The 20,533-nt window shown below is 58.5% G+C and overlaps 1 protein-coding gene across 2 annotated transcripts; it reads left to right on the plus strand.

Moving 5' to 3' along the window:
- Positions 1 to 2,627: 2,627 nt before the first annotated feature.
- On the plus strand, positions 2,628 to 19,313 carry AGAP2 (ArfGAP with GTPase domain, ankyrin repeat and PH domain 2). Of its 2 annotated transcripts, none has more exons than XM_004429340.3 (18): positions 2,628 to 2,843; positions 9,332 to 9,390; positions 10,005 to 10,092; positions 10,289 to 10,374; positions 10,522 to 10,669; positions 11,681 to 11,815; positions 12,147 to 12,256; positions 12,690 to 12,848; positions 13,010 to 13,096; positions 13,431 to 13,535; positions 13,971 to 14,133; positions 14,318 to 14,437; positions 15,177 to 15,305; positions 16,489 to 16,637; positions 16,740 to 16,830; positions 16,951 to 17,173; positions 17,296 to 17,551; positions 17,702 to 19,313. In XM_004429340.3, the coding sequence occupies exons 1-18, from the start codon at positions 2,684 to 2,686 to the stop codon at positions 17,960 to 17,962; spliced, it is 2,529 nt and encodes an 842-aa protein (XP_004429397.2). In that variant the 5' UTR covers positions 2,628 to 2,683; the 3' UTR covers positions 17,963 to 19,313. The 2 variants fall into 2 exon arrangements, with proteins under 2 accessions (XP_004429397.2, XP_014642164.2); XM_014786678.2 differs by lacking the exon at positions 2,628 to 2,843 and adding an exon at positions 5,801 to 7,642.
- Positions 19,314 to 20,533: the final 1,220 nt, after the last annotated feature.

Consider the following 20,533-nt stretch of genomic DNA (forward strand, 5'->3'; position numbering starts at 1 on the left):
TGCACCGCCCCACCCCTGCCTCTGGATTGGCGAAACTCGAGGCTAATCCAGGACGTCGAGGCCCTGAGTACCAATCAATCTGCATTGCGTCACTGACCCGCCTGCCGGCCCCTCCTTTAGGTTCTTTATTGGATAAAACTTAAAACTGGGGGCAGGGCTTCTAGAGATTCTCATAGGGACCAGAGCCTCAACTTCAAAACCCCGGATTGAAAGCGGAGCTTTCTGTGGCTTGAGCTGGAAGAGGGCTGGTCTGGTGGAGGACGCTCTGCAGAAACTCCGGTGAAGGGCCAGAAGGGGCGGCTTCGAGAGCAGGGAGAAGGGCTCCTCCCCTTGAGGGAGGGCCCTTCCCCGCCCCTTCCCCTTGTCCTGCAGTGACCTCACGATGACGCCATTGTTTGTTGTTATTGCGTCACACTCCGGAACACCCAGAGGAGCAAAATATTGAGCCATTTAGCCTGACCACAGAGGCGCCGGATCACCTAGCAACACCTAGCAAATCCTCACATGTTTGCAAGTGTGTCCACTAGTACTCGTATCCTGTGCAGTATTTCCTCCTAATGGGGTGTGAATATGCTAGAAATTCAGTGTGAAAAACAGCAGCCTCAGGCTGCCACATTCCTGTATGTGACAAAGCCACAGGTACAGACATGGGTGTGCTCAGCATCTTCAGAGCACGTGCCTGATCCAGGGCTTGCAAAAAATGACAAAAGGCGGGATCTGGAATATGAATAAATATGAGAGGAGGTGGAGTCTCCACATTTTCACTCTGGGGGTGGGCACAGTGGTGGATCAATATTTACTTATTATTGAATCAGTGCTTTGACACACCGCCCTTTTCATGGGGATGGGAAAAGGCATAATCTCTCCTTCCCCCCAAGAGAAGGAAGCAGTCTGGTAGGAACACAAATGAAAAACCTCCCTCCAGCTCCACAGAATGATTGAAATTTGTGTGTGCTTAGATCCTGTGACTGCATAAGCAGTATGGTCTTACTGCTAGAGTTAGGGCTTTCAACTTTGCCACTCACCAACTATGTAACCTTTGGCCAGTTACTGAAGCTCTCCGGGCCTATTTCCTCATCTATACAATGGGGATAAATAACCATACACCTACATCTTGGGTGGTTGTGAGAATTGAATGAGTTAATATTGCAGGATGCTTGGAACAGTCCCTGGCACAGAGTAAACACTCTGTTAGTGATTATCATTCAGGCTGTTTTACAGCGTCCTGTGGATAATCCCAACCTCTGTTCCCTTGTCTCCAACTACACAAATATTCACACAGTTATAATCCCCTATCCTTTGTAAATTAATATCAAGAAGACATGCAGGAGAAAGACATTTGTCAGGGCCAGAAAGGCTTGAGTCCTGAAACAAAGCCATTAGATCAAACTGCCCACCTTCCCCCCTTATCCCCCTGCATTTTCATTCTGCCCTTCAGTGCCTCATCCACCCTCTTCTCTTTCAGGTCCTAAATCAAAGGCAAGACAGTGGTATTAGGGGTAAGGTTAACTGGTTGGCAGGCATCTTGGTTGGGTGATGTAGTGAAAAGGGCATCAGAAGTATAATCAGAAGACCTAGATCCATATCTTTGTTTCACCTCTTACTGGCGTCTCTGGCTTCAGTTTTCTTTTCTGCAGAATAGGGGTAATAATCCTACCCCTCAGGCCTGTCATAAAGATGATATATATGAAAGTGTTGCAAACTATTAAAAGTGTTATAAACAAGTTCATTATTTTATGAAAGTAATTGAACATGGCATGGTGGTTTTGTCTGGTTATAGGTTACTGTCCTCCTCCATGACCCGTTCTTCCCATAACTACTTGGCCCTTTTTTTTTTTTTTTTGGAGGAAGATCAGCCCTGAGCTAACATCTATTGCCAATCCTCCTCCTTTTTTTCCCTTTTTCTCCCCAAAGCCCCCCAGTAGATAGTTGTATGTCATAGTTGCACATCTTTCTATGCACATCTATGTGGGACGTGGCCTCAGCATGGCCAGACAAGCGGTGCCTCGGCGCGCGCCCGGGATCCGAACCCGGGCCGCCAGTAGCGGAGTGCACGCGCTTAACTGCTAAGCCACGGGGCCGGCCTGTACTCGGCCCTTTTAAGCAGGAGGTGGCTCCAGTGGGGTAGCTGACTGAGGAGGGTTACACTGCAAGATGTAAGCATGCAAGACTTGTGGACGTGTAGAGTAGGGGGTGAGTACAACTGTAAGCTGGAATCCAGCAGGGCCGTAAGAGTGACAGACCAAGTGTATATGGACTCCTGTGAGAGTCTGAGACTGAACACAAATCTGTATGTTACCAAGAATTTGGGATCACACCTGGGACCTGGCTTGCCACATTCTGCCTGCACCAACTCATCTTAATTAGCCACCTCCCACAGGAAGCCCTAGGAGGCTTGTTAAGGTCTCTCCATCCACCTGGCTGTGGAATCGTCGTCGCAGGGGCTGGCTGGCAGAGCTGATGGGCCAACGCTAGAGGGGGTGGGAGGTGAGGAGGTAGTGCTGTCCCAGGCTGTGGGTTTGAAACTCACCAGTCAGGAAGTGAGGCCGACAGACGGAAGGGCGGGCAGGGGCGGGGAGTTCTGGGGCACAGCAGAGGGGGCCTTCTGGGGCTTGGGGGCTGCAGGGTCATGGCCTTCAGGGCCAGAGGTTGCTATTAGCCTGGCAAGACAGGTCTGGGCAACATGCATGCCCAGAGGCAGCTGGCTGTAGCTGCAGTGAGAGCAGAAGTCAGACGACATGAGGTGGCCAAGCAGGCTCTTAGCCGCCTCAGGAAGCTGGCAGAGAGGGTGAGTGACCCCGACCTTCGGGACAGCATCCAGGCCTCACTGGACAGCGTACGAGGTAAGAGAAGGGTTAGCTCCCAACTTGGGTGTCTCGGGGACCAGCAGGGGTATAGATGGGTTTGCCGGGTCATACATCACTTCCCAATCAGCCACTTCCTAGTCCCCAGGATGGAGCTGGCACTCGGGGGGAAGAATACATTTGGAAAGGATGGAAAGAGACATAGGAGGTGTCATTCCTCCTCTTTCCCCAATTCTGATCCTTCTCCCAAGGGATCAAAATACAGGTCGCTGCTGAGGTGACCTTCTTGGCAATAGAGAAGTGGGGGAGCGTGGGGAAGACAGGCCGTAACAGACATATGGTCATCTTGGACCCTGCCTGGGGAGTCCTCGGCAGGAAGCAGTCTGGGAGAGGAGGCTCTGGGACTGGATAATGTGTTGATTCCCAGGACCCACGAAGGATCGGTGACCTCTTTTTCTCCAGCTGTAGAGAGAAACACATACACACACATGGAAATCCACCATGTGGAGAATCTCAGGCTCCCAGGCACACACTAACCCTCACACAGCATGCTCTGCACAGCCGAAGTGCAGAGAAGTCCCCAAGACTCTTCTCCGTCCCCTCTCTTCCCCGTGCTCCTGTTCCTGTCTTCCCCCCACACACCTTCCGCTCTACCTCCTTAGTGCCATTAGAGCAAGTGATGACAACACAGGGAGGAAGTGCTGCCATGGCAACACCATCCGCCACATCCTCCTGCCCACCCCTGCCTTCAGTCCTGTGGTGGGGCCCTGGCAGGAACAGCTTCTCTCCGTCCACAAGGCCCCACCAGTCAAGAACTAGTGGAACTGGAGGTCATCTGCAGTCTGCTCTCATCTCATTCACCTCTGAGGTGGCAAGGAGCTAACAAAAGTGGGCTTCTTTGCTCATGAAAGGTGTCTGGGAGAAGTACATCCTCCATCATATATCCTGCTCTCTGCCAGCCTCTCCGTCCTTAACTGCCTACCTGGGGTGGGGGGAGGTCAAGAGACCATTCTTTCCATCAAGAATGCCAGACCTTTCTGATGGCAGAGGCCACCAGAGCAGGACGTGGGGAAGGAACAGTTAGGTTCAGGTTCCTAAGGGGACAGTCTGATCCCCTCCCCACTGCCCGTCCAAGGCTAGTGCCCCTCTCCTCTGTCCCCCACCCTTTGCCAAGAAGTACGGCTGACACCTTCCCTACAGCCTTAGTGGCTGGAAAGGCAGACCTAGGGGGAGTGGCCCCTGGGGCCTCCTAAGGAGGAACTCCAAGCTCCGCCCCTGTAGGAAAAAAAAGGAGGGGTGGGGAGGAAAAAGGTTTAGGCCTGGTAGAGGAGCTCCCTTAGCTCTGGAGAAGGAGGGAGGGGGAGGAGGTGGAGGCTGAAATCTCTGACAAGACTCCACTCTTCATAAGCGACTTGTTCCACTCTTTCCCTAAGAGTCAGGATTCTGTTCCCATTGAACATAAAGAAAAACTGAGGGCACCAAAGGAGGGAAGGGAAATTAAGCCAGACTCAACAAATCTCCTTCACCCTCTTTCAGAAAAGACTACTGAAGGGTCTTCTGTCCTGGGGATGGGGTCATCCTGGCGCAGCAGGGAGGGGACAGGGGAGGGCGAAGCTGCTGACCTCGGGACAGCACCGCGGAGGGATTGGGTACAGGTCTCGGGAGAACAAAGGACACCCAGCAGCCTGCCACCGCCCCCCACCCTCACCCCCTACCAGGCCGAGCACGCCGCCGGCTCCTACCTCCAAGAGCCGCCCACGACAGCACTTATTATAGTCTCGGCTGCGTCAGGAGGGTGGGACGCCAAATTAGGGGAACGCTGAGACTCCCCGAGTCCCGGGGAGGGTCTCCAAGGCTGCGGGCAGTCCTCGCCCCACTCCCGCCCCACCCCCGCCGGTCTCAGCCTCTGTTCCCCATTGGCCTAACCCCTTCATCCTTCTCCCTGGGCTGGAGGACAGTGAGCCTTGAACTCCAGGGTCCCTAGAGGGGTGGGGGGTACAGAGCAGAAGTTTTCCATTCTGTCTCTTCTTCACCCTTCTAAAAGAGCCCCATCCCAAAAACCTCAGGAGACTGAATGGGAACCCAAAAAGAGGCCAGGTCCCGCTGCCCCAACTGAGGGGCTCCTTATATTCGTGAGCGCCAGATACCCCACATGTGGGTAACCAGACGTGAGAGTGGTGCCTCCATTAACCCAAATCCCCTGGCGGGTCCCCCCACCCACCATACACACCGATCCCTCCTCTCTGCTTATCCCCGCTGTTTCTGAGGCACGCTTGGAGCTACGGTTGCTATGGAGACCGGATGCATTTTGATGGTGGGGGGGTGTCAATCTGTAGACATATTCCTTCTCCTTCCACCTTGAGCTGGAGCCTTTGACTCACTTTTCGGCCTGGGCTCCTCCAGCCTCCAGATCTCTCCCCTACGGAGGCCCCCCTTCCTTGTACCCTGCTAAGTTCCGCGTTTGTCCGAATCCCCAGAGAACACTTTCCAAGTTCACTTTGGGACAGTTGGGTTCAAGTCGTGGCCCCGTCAGTGTAATTGTGTGTGGGGGTGGGCGAGGGGGCTGGATCACAGAGAAAGGAATGCGTGCAAGTACCTGGGGGCGACAACGGGTCTTGGGACTGGGATTTCAGAGCTCCCCACTTTCCCACTTCAGCTTCCCCAGAATTGGCAGTGACCCCGAATTTGCTCCCTTTTCGCCGCGGACTGTCCACCCATAGACTTATTTTTACCCTTGTGCTTAAATGCCACACCCAACAGTTGCCTTCCCCGTCTTTTGCTAAGGGAGGGGGCTAGGTTGGTGGAGTAGGTGAGTCCAAGTTCCAGGAAATCCAGCCCAGGATTTGGAAGGGAAATCCAGTCCTGGATTTTGCACCGCCTTCGCAGACAGCCTTGCTGGTGGAGAGAAGGTGGGGGGGGAGATAGGGTGGGGGGGGGCGGGGGGCCGCCTCCTCCTCAATGTGAGGGGAGCGCCCGGACACAGCGCGCATCCGGACCCAGCCGAGCCCCGGCGAGCCCCCCGGACCCTTCACCCGGATCTCACGCCCCTCCCCTCCCAGACCCCAGACCCGAGGGTTCCCACCCTCTCCGGCTTCCCTCCTTCCTCCCCCGCCGGCGCCTGTATCTCCATCCCCAGCATCCTCCCCGCGCCCCAGAGAATCCCCCGCACGACCAGCCCCATTAGCTTCCCACCCTCCTAAAGACCCCCTCTCCGACCCCCATTCGCGGCCCCTGTCCTTTGAGTCCCCATTCCCCGCCCCTGCCTCCCCCGCACCGGTTCTTCTTCTCCCCAGCCTCGGGTCCCTCTTTTTTGCCCCCTTTTCCTCCCTCTCCTGTATTTGCCCCCACTCCTGTCCTCCCCGCCCTCCCCCGCCCATCTCAGCGCCCCCACCCAGGCCGGGGTGCACGGTCCGGCGCGCCTCCCTGGAGCAGCACCAAGGTCCCGGGGCTCCAACGGGGTGGGGGCGCAGGGCGGGGAGCATGGGGAGGGGGCGCCCCGTGTGATGGGAGGGGGGCGCAAGCGGAGGCGGCGGAGGCGGCGGCGACAGCGGAGCCGGGCCGGGAGCTCAGCGGGGTCCGGGGGCTGCGGGCAGCGAGCAGGGCGGCCCCATGGCCGGGCCCCCCTGAGGCAGTCCGGGGGAGTCCCCTCCCCTCCCCAGCTCGGGGGTCTCGGGGCCCCATGAGCCGGGGCGCGGGCGCGCTTCAGCGCCGGACAACGACCTACCTCATCTCACTGACCCTGGTCAAGCTCGAGTCGGTGCCTCCGCCGCCGCCTTCTCCGTCTGCGGCCGCAGCCGGCGCCCTCGGGACCAGAGGTGCCGAGACCGGGGATCCTGGCAGCCCCCGAGGCGCGGAGGAGCCGGGCAAGAAGCGGCACGAGCGTCTCTTCCACCGGCAGGATGCGCTGTGGATCAGCACCAGCAGCGCGGGCGCGGGGGGCGCCGAGCCCCCCGCCCTGTCCCCGGCTCCGGCCAGTCCGGCCCGCCCCGTCTCCCCCGCTCCCGGCCGCCGCCTCTCCCTCTGGGCCGCCCCTCCGGGGCCCCCGCTCTCCGGGGGGCTGAGCCCCGACCCCAAGCCCGGGGGCGCCCCCACCTCCTCCCGGCGCCCCCTGCTCAGCAGCCCGAGCTGGGGGGGCCCGGAACCCGAAGGCCGGGCGGGCTGCGGCGTCCCCGGCTCGTCCTCCCCGCACCCCGGCACCGGCAGCCGGAGGCTCAAGGTGGCGCCTCCTCCGCCGGCTCCCAAGCCTTGCAAGACCGTGACCACGAGTGGCGCCAAAGCCGGCGGGGGCAAGGGCGCGGGGAGCCGTCTGTCATGGCCCGAAAGCGAGGGCAAGCCCAGGGTCAAGGGGTCAAAGAGCAGCGCCGGGACTGGAGCTTCTGTCGCCGCCGCCGCCGCCGCCGGAGGAGGGGGAGCGGCAGCCACGACCTCTGGTGGGGTCGGGGCTGCGCCTGGAGCCCGAGGGAAGCTGTCCCCTCGGAAAGGCAAGAGTAAGACCTTGGACAACAGTGACTTGCACCCGGGACCGTCTGCCGGCTCTCCTCCTCCGCTAACCGTCCCAGCAACCCCGGCTCCAGCCGCTGCGGTCACCGCCACCTCCGCGCAGCCCACTGGGGCTGCACCTCCAATCACTCTGGAGCCTCCAGCTCCGGGGCTAAAACGGGGCCGGGAGGGGGGCCGAGCATCCACTCGAGATCGCAAGATGCTCAAGTTTATCAGCGGCATCTTTACCAAGAGCACGGGGGGGCCTCCTGGCTCCGGGCCCCCTCCCGGACCCCCGGGCCTGTCTTCTGGCAGCGGGTCCAGGGAGCTGCTGGGCGCAGAGCTCCGCGCCTCCCCTAGTGAGTAGGACCAGGCCCTGAAGACAGGGAGGGAAGGGCACCTGTAGTACTCGGCGTGGGGTTGGCGAGCGGGCCGCAGGACTGAACTAGGAGAGCTTCTCTCTTGGGTGGGCGGGAAGACCCAGGCTCACTCCTCTGCTAAGGACTGGGGCAAAGAATTAGAGGTCCTGAAGGGGGGTGAGGAGCTACGTTGTGCGACATGAGAGGCGACTTGATTTCAGAGGGACTCAGAAAGCCTCAGAGCTGTCTGGGAAAAGGATGCCCTTGGTCAGAGTGACTGTAGGAAATCGCACCCAGAGAAGCCCCAGACCCCACTCCAGCCTCAGCTGGACTCGGGGAGCGTGGAAACAGGGCTTTGCCCCGCCCGGAGGGACACTGAAGGTGAAGGGGATGAGGAAGCCTCAGTTTCTCCCGAGTACTTGGGGCAGGTGGTGTGAAAGTGACCTTGCGGGCAGCTCCTCGCCAGGCACAGGTCTTCCCCCGGGCTGAGAGCAGGCCAGTGGGGCAGCAGGGAGGGACTCCGTTTCTTTCCACGCGGTGAAGGCGGATTGGGCAGTGCAGGAGTGCGTGGGGGCTGGAACGTGCTGAGTACCTGAATGCGAAGTGAGAGGGGGCGGGTAGGAAGCCTCACTTCCCCCACCGCCCACCCTGGCCCCAGAGCAGCGTCGAAACTCCCAGGGGGCTGACCAGGAATGACTCAGGGGGGCGGAACTGCAGCAAAGGCAATTCTTACCCCCGGAGACTTGGGAGGGGGTAAGGAGAAGGTAGTGTTCTTTTTCTGGGGGTGTCTTTATCTTATTTTTTTCTGGAACAGAGAAGCGAGGGACTCTTGGTTCGGCTCACACTCCCCGGAGGGGAGGCGGGTCTGGGAGCGGGGGCGGCCCCCGGGGTTTGGCTCTGGAGCGGGTGGGAGCAGATGGCTCCGGATCCCAGAGTTCCCGCCGCAGCTGCGGCGCCCCGGGAACGTCCGGCCAGTGTCAGGCGCGGGGGCTGGACCCGGCGGGCCTGGCGGAAGGAGCATCCGTACCCCCACCCCCACCCCCGGCCTGTGGCTTCTCTCGGCCTGGGAATGGAGGCCTTCCCCACAGTTCTTTTGGAGGGTACTTGTGGGGAGGGTAAGGGAGAGGGAGGCATAGGAAAATGCAAGCTCCATTCCTTGGGCTGTGGAGAGGGGTCAGGGCCATCATGCCGTTGACCTTGAAAAAGGGGAGGGATATCCCTCACCTCAGTTTCTCTCTTGTGAAATGGAGTTGAGGAAAATCCACTCCCTTCTATGTCCCAGCCCCTTCTCCCAGGATTTGCCATGGGAATCAGTTGGGCGGGTGGAGAGGACACCCTCTTCTATTCTCCTTCCAGAGGGAAGAACCTGCTGCTGTCAGAGCCCTGGTGCCCGGGTCTGGGGCAGGAACCTACGTTTTGGGATGTGCTTTAAGGGAGATGCCAACTGAAGTATTTTTGTCTTGCTGGCTCCGTTGCTAAGCAACCACTGAGCGGCAGCAACAGCTGTGGGGAGAGGACTAGGATGGGAGGACTGGGGACCACTCTCAAACCTAGCCTTTCCACTCCACTCTCCAGCCCAGGCAGGGTCCTAGGGGTTAAGAGAAGCTGCAAAAGATGGAGGGGTGGCTGCGGGTTGGGAGTCCTCCTGAGCCTGGAGCATCCCCTCTTATGGTTGTTTCTCCATTACAGAGGCTGTGGTCAATAGCCAGGAATGGACTTTGAGCCGCTCCATTCCTGAACTGCGCCTGGTAGGTAAACCAGTCTGCTTGTCTGTACCAAGGCTGACTTCCCACCCACTGTACTCTCAACTCTCCCCCCTTCCCCTCTTCCTTTCCCCGACTCTGTGAGAACGGGGAATAGTTTTCCAGTTCTCCTGAACTTCTACCTTCATAGCACCGACCTGGGGCTTGATATGTCCTCACAACTTTTTCTTCTCTAGTCTCCTTTTTCCTGTTTGTCCATGGTCCTCTTCCAGGCTTCTCCTCATTATGGCATCTCCCCTTTGGCCCTTCATGTTCTATTGCCTAGAACTGGGTAAAACTTTCCAACTAGTGCCTGGGGCTGTGACATGCCCTCTCCCCCCATCTAGTATGTTTCCTAAACAACACACACAAAAAAACTGGTATAGAGTTGCTGACATTCTTGAGCTTGTGGTCCACTTCGAGCTTGGGATCATTTCTTACCACACTCACGGCCTGACCCCTCGAATGCGCTCTCCTGACTGACTGTCATCCTGGCCCTGTAGGACCGTCCTTGGATGATTTAACACTGCCAGTCCCTTTGAGTTCTCTGGAGTGTCCAGACCCAGGCATCCTGCCTCCTTTTAATTCTCACAATCTCTGCTCCACAATTTTGTCCTCAGGGTGTGCTGGGTGATGCCAGGAGTGGGAAGTCATCGCTCATCCACCGATTCCTGACCGGTTCATACCAGGTGCTGGAGAAGACAGAGAGTGAGTTCCCGGGAGCCCTAGTAAGCTAAGGATTGAGGCCAGGGATCCAGGATCAATGACTAGGCAGTGTGACAAGTGACTAGTCAGGTCTGGAGACCAGAGGGAAGGAAGAGGCCACGATAGCTGAAGTACAGGAAGCATGGGGAGGTTTGGTGACCTGTGACCTCTGACCTACCACTTGAACTCTTCTGGACAGGTGAACAGCACAAGAAAGAGATGTTGGTGGATGGACAGACTCATCTAGTGTTGATCCGAGAGGAAGCTGGGGCACCTGATGCCAAGGTGAGGGGTGTGGTGATAGGGTGGGCAGGCTGGCTGGGGTCAGCACTGGCCGAGGGAGAGAGCTCCGGTTTCCCAGGTCTCCCTCTGGGTGGCATCCGGAGGAGTGGACTTGTCTGACCCTCCACTTGCTCCCTCACCCCCCGCAAGTTCTCAGGCTGGGCAGATGCTGTGATCTTGGTCTTCAGCCTGGAGGATGAGAACAGTTTCCAGGCCGTGAGCCGTCTCCATGGGCAGCTGAGCTCCCTTCGGGGGGAGGGACGAGGAGGCCTGGCGCTGGCACTCGTGGGGACACAAGGTAAGGAGGAGCTGAGGAAGCACTGCTTTCAGGGGGTCCCTGAGACACCGTCGGGGTGTTCCCCAACATAGGTGAGAGCTTGGTGAGGTGTGGAAAAGGCCCCTTGGATTACAGAAACCCTCTGGGAGGAGCCCGGTCTCCAAATAAGGGACTCATTAAACCAAACACAAACTTCCACAGACCTGAGCAGAGAGAAGGGGACTCGCTAGGGAGGAAGGGACAGGTATAGTAGCAGTCTCCATCCCTCTCCTGAGATGTCACCTACCTGGTATTCTCACACTGCCATTTCCCGATGCCACCACTATGGGACATGCAGAAAATGTCAGATCCTAGGGTGAAGAGAAAGCCTTTTCCATCTTCCCCTTGCCACAGCCGGGTCAGGCTGACACCTTTTAAAGGTAAGAGAAAACACAAAGGGGATGGTGGAGAGACTAGAGGACAGAAAACGTTTTAGTTCTCAAAGCAGTGATTCAGAGGCTCTCAGACTTCTCAGCTAGGAGAAGCTTCCACAGGCGCAGCTGTGTTGGGCTGGCAGGACTTTCTGTCTGGACTCCTGTCCTGCGGGTGCCTCCTTCCGCCTGTCGCTTGCCTCCTCATTTCTCGTTGCAAGGAGCAGTCCACCTGCTACCCGTGGACACTCAACCTTTTTCTAGTTCAAATGCCACGTGTCCTCCCTCTCAGTTCAGGGTTCATCGAGTTTGCAGGGCTGGGTGACTGGCCCTCATGGGTCTCAGCCATTTCAGACCTTGTCAGGAAGCTCTGCTCCCCCCTGGAGTATTCGTTGAAGACACACACAGAGCTCACCCAGCCTACTCATACTGCAGCTGGGCACGTGAACTGGGCCCAGTACTCAAAAAAGGCTTATCCACTCCCAGTCCCTGGTCACAGGAGGAGTGTTCTCTCATCCCCTGTCCCTAGTGGGGGCAGGGACTGGGACTGGCCCAAGGGAAAGGAAAGCAGGGAAAGTGGAGGAGGGCCCTCATCCAGTCTGGCTCTTCCCTGTCCCCTCAGACAGGATCAGTGCGTCCTCCCCTCGGGTCGTGGGCGATGCTCGAGCCAGGGCTCTATGCACCGAGATGAAGCGCTGCAGCTACTACGAGACTTGTGCCACCTATGGGCTCAACGTGGACCGGGTCTTCCAGGAGGGTGAGTGGGGAGATGCAGGCGTACGTGGGAAGCAGGGAGCTAGAGGCCTGGGATATTCTTAGGGGTCGCACATCCAGGCCTCTCTCTGTGAGTGACAGGAAATCAGCCCATGTGGGAGGGAGGAGGGATGGGGGGGTCAGAGAAGGTTTGCTGAATAGCCACAAGGTCTTTCGGGGCAGGAGGAGCTGGCAAGGCTACAGGTTGTGCAGTGGCCACAGAGACAAGGAAGTTGGGGCCTGTGTTATCGCCTGGGAATTTCTCAAAGCTGGGCACCCAAAGGTGGTCTTGGGTGTCTGCCAGCTCATGCCTCCTTCCCCTCCCCTCCCCTCAGTGGCCCAGAAGGTGGTGACCTTGCGCAAACAGCAGCAGCTTCTGGCTGCCTGCAAGTCCCTGCCCAGCTCCCCAAGCCACTCAGCTGCTTCCACTCCGGTAGCTGGGCAGGTGAGTTGGGGTCTCAGGGTCCACAGGGGGGCTGGTGAGAATGAGAGGAGGGGCTGGTGATCCAAGGACAGGTACAGAGTACTCAAGGAGGTTCCACGGGGCGCAGATGGAAAAGGCCATGACACCGTTTGTAGAAAGTGCAGTGGACTGGAAATCAACCAGGTTTGAAACACCATTTGCAATGTCCTTGAGCAAGTCACCTAAAGCTCCCAAGGTTGTCAGGAAAATTGTATGGCATAATACTTGTGAAGTCAACCTTTGCAAAATTGAAAGCACTATGACAATGCTAGTGAGGAGTTTTATTATTAATGATAAGACAAATAAATGGTGACGAGATCAAGGAATGTCTCGAACTCCTCGTAACTAGATGTGACTCTAGCTTAGTGGGGTGGGGCATCTTGGCTGTTCTGCTGACTCCTCCATCTGCCTCCAGGCTAGTAACGGCGGCCACACTAGTGACTACTCTTCTTCCCTCCCGTCCTCACCCAATGTTGGTCACCGGGAGCTCCGAGCTGAGGCAGCTGCAGTGACTGGATTGAGCACCCCAGGTTCCCTGCACCGGGCAGCCAAGCGCAGGACTAGCCTTTTTGCGGTATTGGACGTGCTGACCCCCCATCCTCTTGTCCCCTGTTGCCTGCCCATCTTCCCTAGGCCCTAGACCCCTCTCTTGGGCCCTTCTTCATCTGTCCTCCCTGTCCTTCCATCACTGTATCCCTCTATCCATCCTCTAACTGATGCCAATAACCATTCCAGAATCGTCGGGGCAGTGACTCTGAGAAGCGGAGCTTGGACAGTCGGGGAGAGACAACAGGGAGTGGGCGAGCCATCCCAATCAAACAGGTGGGTGGTCCAGGGGCTGGGGCAGGCTGTGGGTAGCTGGTCTTTTTTTTTTTAAGCTGAGGAAGGTTCGCCCTGAGCTAACATCTGTTGCCAATCTTCCTCTTTTTTGCTGAGGAAGATTCGCCCTGAGCTAACATCTGTGCCAATCTCTCCCTGTTTTGTATGTGAGCCACCACCACAGCATGGCCTCTGACAAGTGGTGTAGGTCTGCGTCCGGGAACTGAACCCAGGCCATTGAAGTGGAGCGTGCTGAACTTAACCACTAGGCCACTGGGGCTGGCCAGTAGCTGGTCTTAACTGGCTTTTCTCCCAAATGTCTCCTTCCATACTCCAGAGCTTCCTACTAAAGCGAAGTGGCAACTCCTTGAACAAAGAATGGAAGAAGAAATATGTGACCTTGTCCAGTAACGGCTTCCTACTTTACCATCCCAGCATTAACGTGAGTGGCAGAGACTGGCTGGTCACGCTGGCCGGCCTTGGCTGCCCCTCCAGCTCCACCAGTCTGTGTCTCTGACAGACACCAACATCATTTCTTGGAAGCTCCAGTCCTGTTCTCTTAAGTTTAGCACGCATGTGCTAGGCACCTCCCATGTGCCCATGCCAGGGATGGAAAGGCAAATACACCTCCCCAGGAACTTGCAGGCTAGTGGGAGAGCATGGAAGAAGGACCTCTGCCTGGCCTGCCATTCAGGGAATGCTTTCTGGAGGAGACAGTGCGGGGCCAATCTGTCGGGCTCATCCCCTAGAAACTCCTCCCACCCAGTTGGCTCCCAGAGTGCCCCCCTAGCCCTCTCTAGCCCATACTATTGGCTGCTTCCCAGCACCACCAAGGACCCCAACCTTCCCTACACTCTCAACCCCTGTACCCCTCCAGGATTACATCCACAGTACCCATGGCAAGGAGATGGACTTGCTACGAACAACAGTCAAAGTCCCCGGCAAGCGGCCCCCGCGGGCCATCTCTGCTTTTGGCCCCTCAGCCAGCATCAATGGGCTGGTCAAGGACATGAGCACTGTCCAGATGAGTGAAGGCCCTGGTGAGTGGGGCTCATGACAAAGGTGCAGGACGGGGGCCAGGGCTGGGGGAAGAGGAGGGGTAGTAGGGAAGTGGGGGCTGGGACTGGATAAGTGGCAAGGTGGGTGATGAAGAGGGACCACATAGGAATGGGGCTTAGAGACTGAGTGGCTCACTGAGGTTTTCTCTTCTTCCCCTTCTGACAGAAGCCACCACTCCCACCCCAAGCCCCAGCCCCAGCCCCAGTTCCCTGCAGCCACCACCAGACCAGACATCCAAGCACCTGCTGAAGCCAGACCGGAATTTGGCCCGAGCCCTCAGCACTGGTCAGTGAGGGCCCACCCTGCATCCACTGGGCTCCAGATCCACATGGGATGCGGGTGGGAAATAAAATTGGGGTGAAGCTTGGAGGCTGGAATCAATGTGTGAGTGGACACAGTGAGCATCCACTGGGTAGCAGGCACCAAGCTCCGTCATACCAGGTTTATCATAATGGTTAAGACAAGTGGGTTCTAGAGCTGAATTGCCTGCACCGGAATCCTGGCTTACCACTTAGGCAAGTGACTTGACCTCTCCATGCCTCAGTTTCCTCGTCTGTAAAGTGGACATAATAGTTTCTACCTCAGAGGGTTGCTTTGAGACTTAAACAAACTGAGAGCATTGTCTAGCACACAGTCAGCCATCAGTGTCTGGAATGTTTGGAAATACATATATTTTTTAAAGGTAGCAAGTAACATTGTAACAAGTGATCCTCATAAAAACCTTGTCACGTCAAGATTATTATCCCCATTGTAGGGATGAAGAAACTGCGGCTCAGAAGGTTAAGTGACTTGCTCAAGGTCTCAAGGCCAGTAAGTGGCAAAGTCAGTATTTAGGTGCAGGTCTGACTCTAAAGCATTCATCTGCCCTCCTCTCCAGGAATGACCAAGGGGGACCTCCTGGAGAGGGACAGCTGAGGAGGGGGACCCTAAAATGCCAAAGCTAGTTCAGGGGAGGAGACAGGCTATGGAGAAGTTAGGAAATCTGTGGAGGGACAGCTGAGGCAGCTATGTCCCCCTCCCTAAGACTGTGCCCCATCTGGAGACCTGAGCCCCCTGAGTCGGGAACCTCCTCCTTCTCCCATGGTGAAGAAGCAGAGGAGGAAAAAATTGACAACACCGTCTAAGACTGAAGGCTCGGCTGGGCAGGCTGAAGGTGAGGCCCCGATGGGCAGTTCCACTCCCACCCTGGACCCTCACCCCCACTCCAGAGCCCTGGCCTAGCTCCTGCAGGAGGAGGGAGAGTGCCTGGCTGAGTCCTTGACTGTCATTACCACTTTGCACATAACCTAGAGAAGAAATGGATGGAGACCCCTCAGCCCTGTCCTTCCTCCTGTTCCCCAGTGGATGCCTTTTACCCAGGTGGTCCCCAGCTCCCATTCTCAATGACCCCCATAAGTCTGTAGCTTCCTGTTCTCACCTTCGACTCCTCTTACTATCCCAGCTCCCACACCCAGAAGCCCCCATGGCCCCCAGTGACTCGGCCCCTGACCTCAGTGCCCCCCATTGACTCCTCCGCTCTTGGACTCTGACCACCCAGCCTCTGTTCCCAAGAACTTCCTGATTGCCAAGCTCTCCCACAGCCCTTGACCACAGTGACCCCCATTCCTGCTCCCAGTGACCCCTCAGGCCCCTAAGACACCTCCTGAACTCCAGGGTCCCCTCCTCCGGGGCCTGTGACCCAGCTCCTGTCCCCTTCTCCATGTTCGCTCAGATCCTGACCATCCCTTCCCCTCCCAGAGACCCAGCTCCTCACTGGTCATGATAACCTGTCCCCAGTGCCCCTGCTCTCTGCCTGGTGTTCGGACCCAGGTTCCGGATCTGCCTACTCTCATGGCTCTTGGCTTCTGCTCTACTCTGCTCCGGGGCCACTGACTTTAGTTCTGCTTTCTCTCCCCACCTGTCTGTCCTGCTTTGTCTCTGGCACTCTCTGTCACTACCTCTCTCCATCTCTCCATCTGCCTCTTTTTCTCCTTCTTTTTTGGTCTCTTTCTCTGTTCTGCTCTCCATTTCTATCTCTATCTCCTTCGCTTCGGGAAACCAGCCAAGCGCAAAATGTGGAAACTAAAATCCTTTGGTAGTTTAAGAAATATTTATAAAGCAGGTAACAAGCGGGGAGCCGGAAGGGGCGCTCAGCTGGGGTGCAGAAGGGTGGGGGTGCCCCTGCCTTCCCCTGCATGTGCTTGGGCTTCCTGCTCTCCCCTACCCTCTGCTTCCCCAACCCCTCTGCCCCACTCCCAGGGGCTTGGGATGGACATCAGGGAGGAAGGGTTTGGGGAAGGTGGCCCCTGTTGGAACTCTGTCCCTCAAGACCCCATCCCATCCCATCCCGCACCCAGAGGAAAACTTCGAGTTCCTGATCGTGTCCAGCACTGGTCAGACGTGGCACTTTGAGGCAGCCAGTTTTGAGGAGCGGGACGCCTGGGTCCAGGCCATCGAGAGTCAGATCCTAGCCAGTCTGCAATGCTGTGAGAGCAGCAAGGTCAAGGTAATCGGTCGGAGGGTCAGGGGGAGAGCAGAGGTGGGTGTTTGAGGAGTCCAGAGAGGAGCTCACAGGGAGAGTCATTACTAACCCCCACACTTTTTGCAGCTACGCACAGACAGCCAAAGCGAAGCCGTGGCCATCCAGGCGATCCGGAATGCCAAGGGGAACTCCGTCTGCGTGGACTGCGGGGCCCCCAGTGAGCGCAAGGGGGCAGTGGAGGGGCATGGGAGGGAGCGTGGTTGGCTGGAGTTGGCGAATGCTGGGGTGCCCGTGCTGCTCGGCCGGCGGGGAGCCGACCTCTGCATTCCGTCCCCAGACCCCACGTGGGCCAGCTTGAACCTGGGTGCACTCATCTGCATCGAGTGTTCTGGCATTCACCGGAACCTGGGCACACACCTGTCCCGCGTTCGCTCGCTCGACTTGGACGACTGGCCGCGGGAGCTGACCCTGGTGCTGACGGCCATTGGCAACGACATGGCCAACCGCGTGTGGGAGAGCGACACGCGGGGCCGCGCCAAACCCACGCGGGACTCCTCGCGGTACGTGTGAGGGAAGGGGGGGACTTAGGGTGTGCGGCTGTGGAGAGGGTCCCCTGGGTAGGGGGTAGAAGTCCTGGGTAGGGGGTTCCTGGAGCCCTTCCCGTTGATCCCTGGTCTTGCAGGGAGGAGCGTGAATCATGGATCCGCGCCAAGTACGAGCAGCTGCTGTTCCTGGCGCCGCTGGGCGCTCCCGAGGAGCCGCTGGGCCGCCAGCTGTGGGCCGCGGTGCAGGCCCAGGACGTGGCCTCCGTTCTCCTGCTTCTCGCCCATGCGCGGCACGGGCAGCTCGACGCCAGCGTGGAGGATCCGCAGCTCCGCTCCCCACTCCACCTGGCAGCTGAGCTCGCCCACGTGGTCATCACGCAACTGCTCTTGTGGGTACGTGAGCGGGCATGGTAAAGGGGTCTTGGAGGGCTCCGTCTCAGAACGGCCAGGTGCGGGGGAGCCTGACATCCCCAAAGCGGGCCTGGACGTCCGGGGGGCCGGCGGGCACGGGGCGCGCGGTAACGCGGCGTTTCCACCCTCCAGTACGGCGCCGACGTGTCCGCCCGCGACGCGCAGGGCCGCACCGCGCTCTTCTACGCCCGCCAGGCTGGAAGCCAGCTGTGCGCCGACATCCTCCTTCAGCACGGCTGCCCCGGTGAGGGCGGCAGCACGGCCACCACCCCCAGCGCGGCCACCACCCCCAGCGCGGCCACCACCCCCAGCATCACCGCCACGCCCAGCCCCCGCCGCCGGAGCAGCGCCGCCAGCGTGGGCCGCGCCGACGCCCCCGTCGCGCTGGTATAGTTGCGCAGCGGGAGACAACCCCACTCCCACACGGGCCGGGCACGACACACCGGGTGAACCGCTGGACAGATGCACCCACTCACCCCTCCATCTGCACCCCACCGCACGGGAGCACTTCTTACCCCCACGAGGGCACAGCCCCCACGCCTCCCGGAAGACACAAACACACCTCCCTCTCCCCAACGAGGCACGGAGACCCCAGTTCAACACGCCCCCTCTCCGCTGTTTCCACACTCGGATTGCTCTGGATCTACCCGCTCGGCGTTTGCGAAAGGGACGCCCCGCCGCGGTACCTGCTCCTGGGCGCTTGGATGTGCCCGCTCGCGCCCCCTAGGGGCGGGGGAAAGACTCAGTCCTGCCTGTGTTTGACAATCTCACGGCGGGAGCATATACCCAGGCTGGCTCCTGGGGAGACGCCACGCCAGAGGGGGTGGGGGTTAGTACGTGGGAGGGCTAGCCCTGGGACTTGGGGCCAATACGGGGGACCTACCCCTTCCATGCTAATCTCACTGCCCAGTGAAGGGGGAAGGGCAGCGAGGGGCAGGACCCCTGCTGCCCATGGGGGTAGGGGGTCCCCAACCCTTTCCGTGAAAGGGACCATGAGGAGTGGAAATCAGGACGTCCCCCCACAGCCACCCATGGATGGAAGCTAAAGGGCCGGGGGAACCAAGAGCCTGAGTCCCTCCTCACTACTATCTTGGGAGGGAGAAGTGATGGAGCAGCAGCAGCCTAAGGGGACTGGGGAGGGGCCTTGTAATTTATTGCTTTGTTCCCCAACAAGGGGGTGGGGGCGGGCAGGGCTTGGGGAGGGCTTTTCAGGGTAGGGGAAGCCAAGGGTGGGCAGAGGGTGGGGTGGGGTGGGGGTGCTCTCGGGTTGTGAGTGTCTGTGACCGTGACTGCGTACCTGTGACTGTGCAGCGCCCGTGGTGATCTGGGGTAGGGGGCACCCCTACAATGGGACCCCTCCCCCACTATTCTTCCTGTCCAGCCCCTCCCTCCCACTGGAGCAGCTTCAGACCCATCCCTCAACCCCGCGATTCCTCCCAGCCAGAGCTAAGAGGATGTGAGGTGGCTGGGAGGGTTTCCAGGCCCCCTGCTCCATCCCCAGAAAGGGGGTGGTGGGGTGGACTTCCTCGCCCAGCCCTGCCCCCCTTCATCAATCCAGCCCTTGGGCCATCTGTGTCAGTGGTTTCCGGTCTCTTTTTTTTTTTTCCAGCTAAAATATTTTGCAAAGGACCAGGTAACTGAGGAGGGGAGAGGGGTGGAGGCAAGGGGGAATATCCCCCTCATCTCCTCCGAGGCAGATGGTGTGACTCTTCAACAGCAATTAAAGAGGAAGTGATTTTGTCTAGGGGGTGAGCTGCTGGTCTGTTCTTGAAGAGGCGGGTCAGGGAAAGGCCTTGGTCAAGGTGGGGAACTGGAAGCGGAAGACGGCAAGCAGAGGGTGCCTCCTGCTGGGCTGGTGGCAGGGCTGTATCCAAGGGCACGGAGGGGGTAGGTCAGATACTCCATCCTGTACGGCAGTTCTGGGTTCGTGCAGTGGAAGGAGACAGGCAGGTCAGAGCAACAGTGGGGACCCAGGGAGCAGAGGTCACTGACTCCCACAATGCCTCCTGTTCTGGGAAGGAGGTGGGGTATGGAGCTTAGAGGACAGGGGAGGGGGCCGCTTGGAGGGGTGAGAAGATGGGGTAGCTTTGGTTAAGAGCACAAACTTTGGAGTCAGATCTCATTTTGAAACCAGGCCCTCCACTTCTTAGCTAAGTGGCCTTGGGCAGGTGACCTCCATGGCCTCTGTTTATTTGTAATGTGAACAATGTCTGTTCAGAGGGCACCTGGAAAGGGCTCCAGCTGTGGCTGTGAAGGACTGCCCCAGGCCAGCCTGCTCACCTTGAGCACCTGGTGCCAGAAGTAGAGCTTATAGTAGGGGTCCCTCTCCTGGCTGGGAGGGAAGAGATGGAAGATCTCCTGGCCACAGAGGTCGCTGGTGTCCACAAACTCCATGGCCAGCTGATGCAGACATTTGCCCACCTCCCTGTCATCTGCAGGGTCGCTGAGGCCAGCGCTGCCTCCACGAGCTGCAGCGCCTTGTGACTTAGCATGTAGCCGGTCCTGCCAGTCCTCGTGTGCAGCCAAAAGCATTTGACCTGGTACAGGGGCCAGGTGGGATGGTGTTGGGCCAGCAGCCAGTGCAGGCTGGGCACAGCCATCCACATGTTGTCAGCCACCTTGACAAACCAGTCAATGGCCCAGCGTCTTCCGATAGAGTTGGTTTTGGCCCTCAGCCTCACAACAGATATTCAGCTGCAGGTATGCCATTGAGCTAACAAGGTGTGGTTGCAGCAATGGCCCCAGGTCGCATTCACATGGAGGCCCTGGTTCTGAAGGGTCCTAGGCTGGGTGACCACCCAGCACAGCAGCTGGACCCGGGAAAGGTGGATTCAGGGGTGCCAGGGCAGTGCAAGGTGTAGATGCAGGTGTGTGGTCTGGGAAGGCAAAGTGAGAGGAAGAGGGGGACATAGCAGAGATTCAATTGGAAGACCTGGCCATTCCCCCTTTCAGCTCCAAGACCCT

The sequence above is a fragment of the Ceratotherium simum genome, chromosome 17 (assembly GCF_057802395.1).
Source record: "Ceratotherium simum simum isolate JZ-2026a chromosome 17, ASM5780239v1, whole genome shotgun sequence".
Classification (NCBI taxonomy): Eukaryota; Metazoa; Chordata; class Mammalia; order Perissodactyla; family Rhinocerotidae; genus Ceratotherium; species Ceratotherium simum.